Source organism: Monodelphis domestica, chromosome 1, assembly GCF_027887165.1.
Source record: "Monodelphis domestica isolate mMonDom1 chromosome 1, mMonDom1.pri, whole genome shotgun sequence".
Classification (NCBI taxonomy): Eukaryota; Metazoa; Chordata; class Mammalia; order Didelphimorphia; family Didelphidae; genus Monodelphis; species Monodelphis domestica.
The window spans coordinates 524,110,309-524,123,344 of NC_077227.1; the positions used below are offsets into that span (position 1 = coordinate 524,110,309).

Here is a 13,036-nt window from a genome sequence, read left to right on the forward strand (position 1 = left end):
CGTTATGGGCTTTTTGCTTTACCCATACAATCCTTTCCCTAAAGATTGTTAACTATACATCCATATATGGTTTCTTTAATGCAAATTATATAAATTCTATATAGTTCATGTATAGAAACATACTTTTAAATCTGATTTCACAGTTTTTAGCAGAGATGTTCCATTTTGTTTTCTTTTTCTCAATTTTAAAAAATCACTATATCTGTAAACTAAGGTAAAAAGTCATACATATGGCACACCCTTTATTTTCATTATTGGTAATTTATTATTGTTTTTGTGGATCAAATTAGAGGCCCTTCTTTCTTTCTTTTTAACACTTACCTTCTGTCTTGGAACTAATACTGTGTATTAGTTCCAAGGCAGAAAAGTGGTAAGGGCTAGGAAATGGGGGTTAAGTGAGTTGCCCAAGGTCACACAGCTGGGAAGTATCTGAGGCCAGATTTGCACCTAGGACCTCCTATCTCTGGGCCTGGCTCTCAATCCACTAAGCTACCCAGCTGAATCCCCTAGGCCCTTATTTCAAATGCAGTCCTGTAATCCATTTTTATATATTCTACTTTTAGTCATAAAATGTATACAATCTCTTTACTCCTCGTTTATGTACAATAATAATTTTAGGGCTTGAAGGTGCCTTAGATGTTATGTAGCCCATCCCTATCAGAAGTCAAATTTGAGTGGGAAAGGAACTAAGGCAGGTCATATGACTGGCCATGGTCAGAATTTAAGCCCAGTTTTCTATGCTCTCAATTTATTTTTTACCTGCTTTACTTACATATACTTCATTTTTGGGGTTGGTAGTATCATATTGCTATTTACAAAATAGATATGTCATGAAAACTTATTAGAAAAGATATTTGTTGGGGCTTATCTGTATAAATACTTTTTTTGTTGTTGTTTATTTTTAGGGTCTTCATGTTACTTTCCTGCATTGGCCAAAGATCACTTAGTAACAGTGGAGTCTTGGAAAGCTTGCTTAATCTCCTGGATAATTTACTGTCACCTCTTCAACCACATCTGCCTATGCACAGACACACAGAAGGTAATATTTATTTTACCAATCAGATACTCCTACATCTTATAATAAACAGAATATTAAATATTCTCTGGACTATTTTAGTACTAATAATAACATTACATTAATATGTATGTTTAGGATATCACCAAAAGCCATTTTTCTTGACTCAGACCAAAGAAAACAACAGTTACTAATGCTGTTTCCTTAATTATAATTTCTCATTCTTGGAAAGGGATATTTGTAAGGTGTTGAGGATATATTTTGGGGGACTTTTTTTTAACTGGATATAGAATTTTTAAGATCATGATGCTAATTTGTTCATTTTGCTTCCAATCCTTAATTTTTTTTATCATTAAGAATACCAATATGTATAAATTTGGTGTCTATGTCTTTAAACAATCCTTTACAAAGTTTATTAATTGGGAGCAGCTAGGTGGCTTAGTAGATTGAGATCCAGGCTTAGAGATGAGAAGTCCTAACTTCTGTCTGGCCACATACACTTTCTAGCTGTGCAATCTTTGGCAAGTTGCTTAAAACCCATTGCCCTAGCCCTTACTGCTCTTCTACCTTGGAACCAATATACTTTATTGATTCTAAGATGGAAGGTAAAAGTTTTTATTTTATTTTTTAAAATTTATTAGTTGTATTATTTGATGAATATAAAATGTTTCTTTAACCCCCTTTGTCTACTTGTTTCTTTGTCTCTTGTGTCCTTGTAGGAGTGTTGGATATTCCCATGATCAGTTGGGTTGTAATGTTGGTGTCCAGATTGCTAGATTACGTTGCCACCATTGAAGACGAGGCAGCAACTGCCAAGAAACCTTTGAATGGTAAAGAAAGGGAGAGGTTTCTGACAGGTATCAAATGTTTACATTAACATGTTGTGGGGAGGATATGATGGTGACTAGAGTTTCCCAGCATTCCAAGCATTGGAATGGATCTGAGAACTAAAGTATAAACTTTATTTTCAAAAATTTTGCATAAGGAATACAATCAGGTCATGCAGTACAAATTCTTATAGGGAGTAAAATAAACCCTTCTGTAAGTTTTCAATTTACTTATGGCTTTAAGAATTTGGCTTTTTTTTTATGCTTATGTTTATCTTTTTCTATATATGTATGCAAAATAATAGTGGAGAAGAAACAAGTTTTTGCATTCAGTCTGCTATATATCAAATTTCCATTTTTCTAATAGATAAAACAATCCCAAGATCTCAAGGTTCCCATAACATAGTGTGTTCTTTCATTAGTTCCCAAATCATAAAGTACAAAAATATAATGAATCTCAACTGACTACTTGATCCTTTTCAGCTTTGTTTCCCTAAGCAGCTACCGTTTAAAATTTTTAATCTATTAGGTTAGTCATTTAGTCTCCAGGTTCAGCATGTACACTACCTTTAGCTCATCTGTGTATAACATCTTTTAGTTCTTCACCATTATGAGTAAGTTGTTATTGGTGTCCTTTCCAAAATGTGATATACACAAACATGCTTAATAATAAAATAAATGTTTTCTGACCTCAGCAGTCAGTTTTGCTTTGATGGAAGCCTAAAAAACATACTACCATTTTTAGATGATGTAGTATTTGGTCGATTTGTTGATTTGTTAAGTCCATTAAAATTGTGCTAAGTGTTATGTACCTGGAGAGAGCAAGAATATATAGGAAAGAAATATACTAGCTAATAATATAGACATTTACCATCTGCTTTTTATCTTCTGGAGTATTCTATAACCATTTGTTGTTAATTTGATCTCAGATTATAAATTTTTTTTCCCTTCAGGAATCCTATGTTTCTATGTGTAAACATTAAACAAAATTGTAAATGTATTATTTTTTCCAATACTGATTTTTACCCACATCCTTCAGGTTTTGCCAGTCACAGGTAACGAACTGTTCATAAAGTAAGACTGTAATTTATTTGCTCAATATCATGAGAATCTGCTTTTGTCGGTTACTTTTCTCTTTAATGATGAAGATTGCAACTCTCTATATCTAGATAGGCAGTATTTGAGAGTTGATTTGGCAAAACATTAATAAATCTTGCATCTCTCCTGGTAATTATTTTAAATTTGAATAGATTTAGGCAAAGGAATTTCACTTGTTTTCTAGACAAATATTTGAGACCTTTCAGGTTCCTTGGACCTACCCTAGTTTGCAAATCCATGATACCTTCTTTTAGAATTCAGTTCTCTCCAAGCCACAATTATATTTTTTCCTATTAAGGTTTCTGTTGTTTACCCTTCTTATGTACTATGGAGTTGATGAAGGTGAACTTGAGTCTAAAAATAGCTAGTTGTTAAGAATTGCTTGATCCTCTGGATATTAGTTTCCTCATCTATAAAGTGGATGTATTCCAAGGATGCTTCCATTTCAAATATTCTTTGATTTTGTTAGGCTCAGCCATGTGAAAGATTCTGAGTGCTACTTGTCACTAATTATGAGTTTTCTTCCAAGTATGGTATTGCTATACATCTGGAAATATAATTTATTGTTTCTAGAATACAAAAAAAGGACAATGAGTAGAAGTTGCAGTAAGCCCTTTGGTTAGTATAAAGAAAAAATCTGGAACTTTTAAAAGCATAATTGTCTGTCACTGGAGGTCAAATTAAGATCTATGGGAGTTAGAGCTAGAAGAAACCTTGCAGTTTGTCCAGCTAATTCATTAAGAGAAAATAGTTGCTGATTACTGGAAATCTAAAATCACCTGACTGGTCTGGCTCAGTGAAGTTTTACAATGGATTTCTTCTCATAGGACCATTGGTTTTTGAGCTGAAAAGGACCTTTGACATAACTTTTTGACAACTCTTGTTTTATACATAAGGGTATTTAGATCCAGAAAACTTGTGATTTGCCTAGGAGCATCATATGTTGTTAGCATTAGAGCTAGGATTTTATTCTTGATCTATTTCCCTAATTTAGTTTTTTTTTTACCCAATTTAACAGCTTATATTGGAGATGGTATCTCCAAATACTTGAAGATTTGTAATTTAGTTATATTAAGTTGTGTGTGTGTATGTGTTTTATTTAATTTTAAAATCTATGTTGGCATTGTAATACCTTGGTTTCAAAATATGTTGCTCTCCCCTGATCCAGGGGACCATTTGTCTAAACAAGTATTGTTTTATAAAAGCAAAAGAGGAAGCAATTTCTTAAAACTAGGCACTTATATTATGTGCCCTCATACTTCCCCACCTCTGTTAAAAAGGGTCTCCCTCTCTTTTCTGATGTTGTTCTAATTGTTTTGTCTTCTTTTTGGGAACAATAATAAACTTTGAGATGAAGATAGGAGGCTTGTCAGAATAAAAATTAATATCCAAAATACTCCAAGTAATATATTTAATAAGATTTATTAATAATAACTTGAAGCCAAAAGGGAAATAAAAGGCTAGAGAAAAAGAGAGAGCCTACCCAGCTAGGCACATAAGAAAAGAGAGCACTAGGGTGGAGTTACAGAACTATATACAAGTAGCGATGCAAATGTTGGGTAAAGAGGGAAGGGATGCTGGGAGATGTTCAAGGGTACAAAATTTTCTAATTACACAGCATTGTTATACTAGGAATAGTTGGGTTTGAAAATAGACTGCTTCATGTAGAATTCCTATTTTCATTTTCGATGGTAGGTTGTGTTAATTCTGTAAATACATACATGTCAATCATTTCTGTCAGCTTCCTCATAAGTAAAATGAAAGGTTATGAATGGCCTCTAAGGTCTCTTATATGCCACATAGTGTCAATTTCCACATAGTAGGAAATGAAATTATTAGTTTCTATTCTACTGGTATTGGCAGAGGAATTAAGGGTGCCAGTAGAAATATTCAATTTTAAGAGACATTCTTCATTGTTGTCTAGATTATGTTCCTCATTTTATGAAGAATGGTGAAGAAGATAGGCAATGAATTGAAATTTTTTTCCTACTTTTAAAATATCCTTCATTTAAAGTCAAAAAACAGGATAGCAAGCATGGTAGTAAATTGTGCTATAAATGATAATGCTAAACTTAATCACTTGTAATTCCATTCATAGATTTTTAAAAAGAAATTTTATTTCTTTTTCATCTAAGAAAAATTCATTTTTCTCCTTTGAAAAGGTGCATTGTGCTATGAAATTAACTTTTATTAACATGTCATTAAAATTTGTGCCTGTGCCAGTACATTAGTTGAAATATATTGACATCATATCTTCTTTACTTTAATTTAGTATAATGGTGTCAAACTTAACTAGTTAGCGATGCCACTAGGCTGCATATTGACTTTGAAAATCATTAATTAGCATTAATCTGTGTTGTATTGTGTGTTTATTTTTAAAACATTTGAGCAATTAAATTTTAATCTGGTTTGGGTACCACTGGAGATTCTGTGCCTCTCATTTTGACACTTCCAATATACTGGAAAGAGCAATGGAATAGAAGTTAGGAGCTGGAGGTTATATTTTTATCTCTGCCTCAAATAAGAATAATTTCTCTGGTCTTTACTTTGTTTTTTTGCAAACTCAAGCCTAAATCATCTTCTGTAAGGACTTCTAAAAAATTTTACATGGTGCTCTTCTAAATCTGTAATATTCTGTTTTGGAAATTATTTTGAACACTGTTTTCATTTGTGTGAAAGGAAATGTTACTGATGAAGATACATTATATTTGCTTTTACTGATTATATGTTGAAGAAAGTTTGAGTGGCCATTTTTAACAAACCACCTATTTAAAGACTTGGAGAAATGTTAGAAATTAATGAGCCAGCTAATGTAATAATAATAATATGATGATGAAACTAAGGCAAATAATAAATCAATACTCATAATTATTTGCAATTTGAAGGATGATACAAATGTAAAGTGTTTTCTACAATTAAGAAATATATTGTCTTTTTAGTAAAATTCTGGTAAATAACTCTTTCCACTAAAGAATTTTGAAAAATCCCTTCCCTTTCTCTGCCTACCTGCTATCTTTACTCCTCTATGCATACCCAACTTCATAATGCTTTCATTATTTACATGTTTCCTAAAATTATTCATCCCATTAATGAATTTATTTTCCCCTCTGAGTTAGGTCACCAGTGGAGTTTCATTAACAACAGTCTGCATACTCAAAGCCTAAATCGCTCTTCCAAAGGCAACAGTAGCCTTGATAGATTATATTCCAGAAAGATCAGAAAACAACTTGTTCACCATAAACAGGTAATTATTACGTTTTTTAAACTTTAACCTTTTAAAATATTTTTGGTTGTTTTACAATCATCTTTTAAAAATAGTGTTAGCTGTACATTATTCTCCCGCAGGCTGTTTTTCAGAATTTTCTATTTTGATCTTCTACATGTTCCTTAATTATGTACTGCAGGTTCTTTTAGTACTGTTAACCTGCCTACGTCATGGTCCTTATTGTGGTATTTCATTTTCTGTTTGTAAGGCTTGCAATTACTTTGTATAGCGTGAATTTTTGTTTTAGGAATTATAAGTTCTGAGTGGTTATTTATTTAGTATTTTGTTTACATGAATATTAGTCATTGGCATAATAGGATTGGGTTTTGTTATGCATTGTTTTAAACTTAATTCTAGTGTCTTGAAATTGGTAAACTTGTTGACTCTTTATAATGCTTCAGGAACAAGAGGGATAACTACACATATATCTTATTGGGAAAAGGAAGGGAAGGGAAGGAAATAGATATTGATATAGAGCATATTATGTGCCAGGCACTGTGCTAAACACTTTGCAGATATTATATTCTTCTTTGATGCTAACAACTGCCCTGGGAGGTAGATGTTATCCCAGTTTTATAGGTGAGGAAACTTCATTCAAGGTCACACAACTACTAAGTGTTTGAGGCCTGACTCTAGACATATTACTGTGCCACATTACGGTAACCTCTAATTAATTGACTAATGTCTGCAGTGTAAATACATCTAAATACCATCATTGTTTTAGGACCAAGTGCAAATCACTAAACTGTTTCTACCCTATGGACCTTTCTAACTAATTTGCCACTGAAACTTTCCACGTATGATGTCTGCTCCATTATTGAACTGCTTTATAGTAGAGACTTGTACTTTCTATTTTTATCTCTAGTACTTAGCACAGTGCTTTACACATGATATTTAATGAAATTTTTTTCATTCTTTTATTCTCTGGTCTTCCTGTGATTTCTGTTATTTGAAGCCAAACAACTCTTGATTATGAATAGAACCCTTTGAAAGAAAGTACAGTTTACCAAGTAGAGAATAATCTCTATGAAATGTAATGGGGTTAACTAGGTCACTTGGTGGATTGAGAGCTAGGATTAGAGGTAGAAGTCCTTTCTTCAAATCTGGCTTTAGATATATCTAATTGTATGATCCTGGGCAAGTTACTTCCCTACTCTCCCCACCCCCATTGCTTAGCCCTTACCACTCTTCTGTCCTAGAACTAGTACAAAGTATTGATTCGAAGATGGAAGGTAAGATTTTTTTTTTTTTAAAGAAAAAATATTTTTTAAAAGAACTACTAAATTCTAGCCTACAGCTTTAGACTTTGCCTCTTGATTTAGTTACAACTTGGAAGGTGCTGGATTAAGAGTCATTATTTAATTCAAAAAGCATTTAATAAATAGCTCCTTTGGTAAGTGCAAGTAGAAAAAAAACAATACCAAAGCTTGAGAAGATTAAAGTCAAGTAGAGGGAATGATAAGTAAAGAGCTGTTAATAAATACAAAATAGATTCAAAGTCAATGCATCTTAATTTCACAAATTTAGAGGAAATTCTCAAATTCAGGAACTCAAAAAAATACCCAATAAACTTTTTTTTTAGAAACTAGTACACTACATTTTCAAGTTCTAATGCAGACATATCTTTCTATTAATGGGAAACTCCGTATTTTTTAACCAGAACAGGTACTTAGGAATCTGAATGAATGCTTAGGAAACTTCATTTCTAATTAGAAGGTTGCTTGATGAGCTCAAAATCATAGCAAAGAGAATTGAATAACTCAGGATAATTTCATCCAAGTAAACTCAATTTTCTCTATATTACTAAATAGTTTTACCTATCTGGTGAGTATGGAATACATGCTAATATAATTTTCTTCCAGTTTTCATTTGTTTGACCCAGCACTTGATCTAATTATGATGTTAATTTTTTAATATTGTATATTAGACTTTTCAGAGGCATTATATTTACATTTAGAGGCCTGGCTAAGATTTGGATTGTATTTTAAAATTTCTTAGGAAATATCTTCTTATATAGCAGCTAGATGGCGCAGTGGATAGAGCACTGAGCTTGGGGTCAAGAAGACTTGAATTCAAATTTGGGCTCAGACACAAGCTATGTGACCCTAACATTTAATCTCTGTCTGCCTCAGTTTCCTCAGTTGTAAAATGGGGATGCTAATAGAATCTACCTCTTAAGGTTGTTGTAGGGATCAAATGAGGTAATATTTATAAAAGCGCTTAGCCTAGTGCCTGGCACAGATAAAGCGCTATATAAATGTTAATTTTAGCTATATATCTTTTTATTATTTTTTAGTTCTTCTATTCAACTTTACAGTCTTACATGAACAATTTGCATGTGAATAAAGTATTCTATACAGTTTTTACTGGAAGCTTTGGCCCCAGTGTAGAAGAATGCTGTATTTCAATGCCTTATATTTTCATTTGTTAATTTTTATTTTTTAGCAACTTAATTTATTAAAATCAAAACAGAAGGCTTTGGTGGAACAGATGGAAAAAGAGAAAATACAAAGCAACAAAGGATCATCGTACAAACTTTTGGTAGAGCAGGCAAAACTAAAGCAGGCTACATCAAAGGTATTGTGATCTTACAGCTTTCAATTTAAAAGCCTACCTACTTCAAGAAAAGTAGTTTTCCATTTTATTCTTTTAAATAATTGATTCCTGATGTTTTGATCCATGCCAGTCATCAATATTCATTTAATTCACCAGTCACTTGAAACTAGCTTGTTAGTCTTCTTTTTCTTGAACTTGCTTATAGGACTTTAAATCAGATCCTATGTAAAAGCACATTGATAATTGTATAGTTTTATTCTAATCTTAGATTATATAATAGATATAATCTTCTTTGGTCTTTGCTTCCTTTATTATGAAATTTCAGCATTAGAACATTAGGTACAAAAATTAGTAGCCCACAATCAAACCCTATTGTATACAATATCTTTCTGGAGAGGAAAGGAAGATAAATGAATAAGCATTCATTTAATACCTATTATGTGCCAAGCACAGGTCTAGACACTTTAACAAATTTTAACTTCATTTGATCCTACAACAACCTTGGGAGGTAGGTGCTTTTTTTTATCCCTCTTTTAGAGTTGAGGAAATTTAGGCAGATAGATTAAGTGACTTATTGATGGTCACATAGCTCGTTAAGTCTGAGGCTAGATTTGAATTCAGACCTTCATGACTCCAATCCCAGTGCTCTATCCACTGCGTCACCTAGCTGCTAATTTACTCTTTAGAATTATTGATTTAGGGATTACTGAATTATAGGAATTATTATTTTTTACAAGTTATTTGTAAGGGGAAAAATTGTTATATTCTGAACTAAAGAAGTAAATGGGGAATCAGGCTACTCAAAAACTTCCTAAGTCTTTTTAAAAGATTCTAGCAGTCACTTAGATTTGGGTGTTTATTATTAATGAAAAATAATACTTGTTTTTGAGGTCAAGTTTTTAAAATGTATTATATCTACATAAAATGTGGATATATATATAATGTATATATATAATGTAAATGTATTGAAGTGAATTTATTTCAAAGCAATTAAAGGCCTCTGTGCATCATCCTAGAAATTAAAAAAGGAATGAATCCAGAATAATATTTAACCGCCCTGCTGTTTAATTTATTTTCATATGTATTTTCTTTACAAAAATCCTCCACTAAAATGTGGAACTAAACAAGTTATGTCACCACAAGGAGTCTTTTTTTAAAGTGTTGATTATTTAGCCTTCATACTGTTTTTTTTTTTGAAGACTTTGAATTTTTAATTACAAATTTTCCTTCCACAGATATAGTCAGTAACTTTTGGACTCTTATTGAGAGTTAAAATGTGATAATTAGAACAAAAAAGTCACAAATACAGACTAATTTATGGATCTGAGTGACTTAGGTTCTTGTGGTCAAAACTAATGGACTAAAACAAAACCAGTGAGCCCATCTGCTTAAGATTTTTGGCAATTTGTCTTGCTATGTTTAAAAGCATATACCATGTAACATGTTATTTGACAATAATTAATCATTAACATATCATAACCAAGTTTCACTGACATTGTGAAACTCTTAGCAGCAATTTCCATTTCTTTGAGCCTTACATACTGATTCTTGACTATTTAGATTACTATCATAATATTGTTCCTGTTGTATTAACCACTACTTTAAATTGTATTGTCTAATACTGCTTAGGTTGGGCATTAGTGTGGGGAGTCAGGGGAGATGGAAGGTATTGTAGGATTTTTGTTAATGTACTTGTGTGCCCATTAGCATAATTCTAATGCAGTTTGGGGTTTTTTTTGGATTGAAAAAGTTTGTTCTTGTTCAACTGGGTTTTCAACATGATTTGTCTTGATATTCTATATTTTACATATTGATTATTTCAAACAGTTCTCATTCGTGCCAAATTTACTTTAAGTTTCTGAGTACTATTTTAATGGCAAACTTTAATGCAATTCATTTTTCCCAGTATTTCATTCATAGTCCTGGTGTTTTGAAGCCACTCGAAATTATCAAGATTCATTCAACATGTTGTTCCTCATTTTAATTTTAAATGTAAAATTATATGTTGTAATAGCTTAATTAAAATATCAATAAAATGAAAAAATTATTTAATTCCCTATACACAGCACTTTAAGGATTTAATTCGTTTACGTCGGACTGCGGAATGGCCTCGTTCTACATTAGATGCAGAAGTCTCAACCACAAAAGAAAGTCCGGAGATAGAACCCCTTCCATTTACCCTGGCCCATGAACGTTGTATCTCAGTAGTGCAGAAACTTTTGCTTTTTCTTCTGTCCATGGATTTTACTTGTCATGCAGATCTACTTTTGTTTATTTGTAAGGTAAATTTAAAATTTTTTCATTTATATAAACTTATGAAGAGAACAGGCTTACTAAAATAATTTGAAAAATGAGATTTGTTAGAAATTGCAATAAAACAAGTTGATAATAAAATAATGTAATGATACAAGTCATACTCATATTTCAGTTTTAGAGATTTATTTATCATTTATTAAATGCTTTCCTTACAACTTTGTACAATAGGTAGGATATGAACTGTTAGTATTCCTATTTTATAGATAGGGAAACAGAAATTAAGTCTCACTGCCAGATTATTATTTATTCCAAGTTACTTATTAGAAAATGTCAGTTAAAATTTGAATTCATTTTTTCTTATAATCTTTATTTTAGCACTCTGCCATGCTGCCAATCAAAAAGAAAGAAAAATAAAATTTTTGCTTAGCCCTATGATTTTACCTGTATAGGTAACTTCCAGTTAAGAACTTTCTCATTTATCAATGCAACTCAAACCTTTTCTGCAACTTGGTCAACTTGGTCAATAGTTCTGAGTTAGGGGGCAGCTGAGTGGATTGAGAGCCAGGCTTGGAAATGGGAGGTCCTAGGTTCAAATGTGACTTCAGACACTTCCCAGTGTGTGTGACCCTGGGCAAGTCACTTAACCCCCATTACCTAGCCCTTACCATCCTTTTGCCTTGGAACCAATACAGAGTATTAATGCCAAGACAGAAGGAAAGTGTTTAAAAAAAGTTCTGAGTTAGTAAATGTCTTGGCCAGTATCACACAGTCAGTATGAGTCAGAGTCTTGAATGCAGGTTTTTCTTGATTGAATGTCCAGCTCTTTGCCATTTTACCTTGAATGCTTTTCTGTATATATTCTTGTGCTCTCTCTTCTTATTCACTTTCCCCTGTCCCTCTCACACTTCCCACTTTTTTCTTATCTTTTTCTTTCTCTCATCTCATTCTCTAGCAGTCTCTCCCTTTTGAACTGCCTCTCCCTTGCAGTGCTCTAACTCCTGTCCTCTTATCTTACAACAACCTTAGGAAATGTATAATCTTGGTATAGATGAGGAAATAGGGGCTTGAAATGTTTAGAAATGTATAGTTGACTTTGGTGTTTTGAAATAATATTATGTTTGTTACTATGTAAAGAAGTTTAGGGGAGTCCCATTTTTTTCCTTTCCCCCAGTTTAAAAAAAAAAGAATTTATTTACAGTGCTTCTTTGAATGCATTCTGTTTAGCAATTCATTCAGAGCAATTAAAATAGAAAATAAAAATGGAAAAATGTAAACTTTCTTATGTATATAATAATTATGGAAATAGGACTACTCATTCATACATATGCTGGCACATTATTTTTGACACCTAAAAATTGTGTTTCTTAGAACAAAACACATTTAAGTTGCTCAAAAGAGTTAGCAACAAACTGAAATAGTATTGTTGATAAGGTTTTTACTTATCAAAATGCTTGTTTTATTTTTCCCAAAATTTGTTATAGGTTCTTGCACGAATTGCAAATGCTACACGACCAACAATTCATTTATGTGAAATTGTGAATGAGCCTCAACTAGAAAGACTCTTGTTACTTATGGTGGGAACTGATTTTAATAGAGGAGATATATCTTGGGGTGGTGCTTGGGCTCAATATTCTTTGAGTTGTATGCTACAGGACATCTTAGCAGGTATGTTAAGCTTTCTTCTCAGGTGGCAATGGTTTTATCTTAACTCAGAAACAGCTGTAAAACAGTCTACTGATTTTTCTAATTTATGTAAGTAACTACAGTTAGAGATTTACTTCTAGAGAGTCCTTTTGCTTCATGTATACTACAAAAACTCCTTGAAGATTCTGTTGAAAGTTATTACCTATATATTGAAAAGTTGCATCAGGTTTCCTTAAACATCAAACTCATTCAAAAATTATTCTTAGAAAAAATGAAATAGATAATAAATGATAAATAGCATCTATGATCTGCTGTATTGAAACTGGTAGAGATTGACTTGATTTGTTTTAAAATTTATTATTGGAGAAATATTGC

At 32.0% G+C, this 13,036-nt stretch overlaps 1 protein-coding gene across 19 annotated transcripts in view; it reads left to right on the forward strand.

The window, feature by feature from the left end:
- Nucleotides 1-13,036, forward strand: part of BIRC6 (baculoviral IAP repeat containing 6) — a 286,722-nt gene that overhangs the window by 113,665 nt on the left and 160,021 nt on the right. For 10 of the 19 annotated variants that reach the window (XR_008915486.1, XR_458692.3, XM_007476045.3 and 7 more), the window contains 6 exons: nt 906-1,039; nt 1,735-1,872; nt 6,057-6,184; nt 8,651-8,782; nt 10,828-11,043; nt 12,499-12,682. Coding sequence is in view for 17 of the 19 variants with exons in the window: in XM_007476045.3 (XP_007476107.1) it covers nt 906-1,039; nt 1,735-1,872; nt 6,057-6,184; nt 8,651-8,782; nt 10,828-11,043; nt 12,499-12,682 (932 nt within the window). In the remaining 2 variants the exon portion in view is untranslated. The remainder of the gene's footprint in view (nt 1-905; nt 1,040-1,734; nt 1,873-6,056; nt 6,185-8,650; nt 8,783-10,827; nt 11,044-12,498; nt 12,683-13,036) is intronic. The other 9 variants (XM_007476047.3, XM_007476048.3, XM_056813245.1 and 6 more) reach the window with 2 other exon arrangements.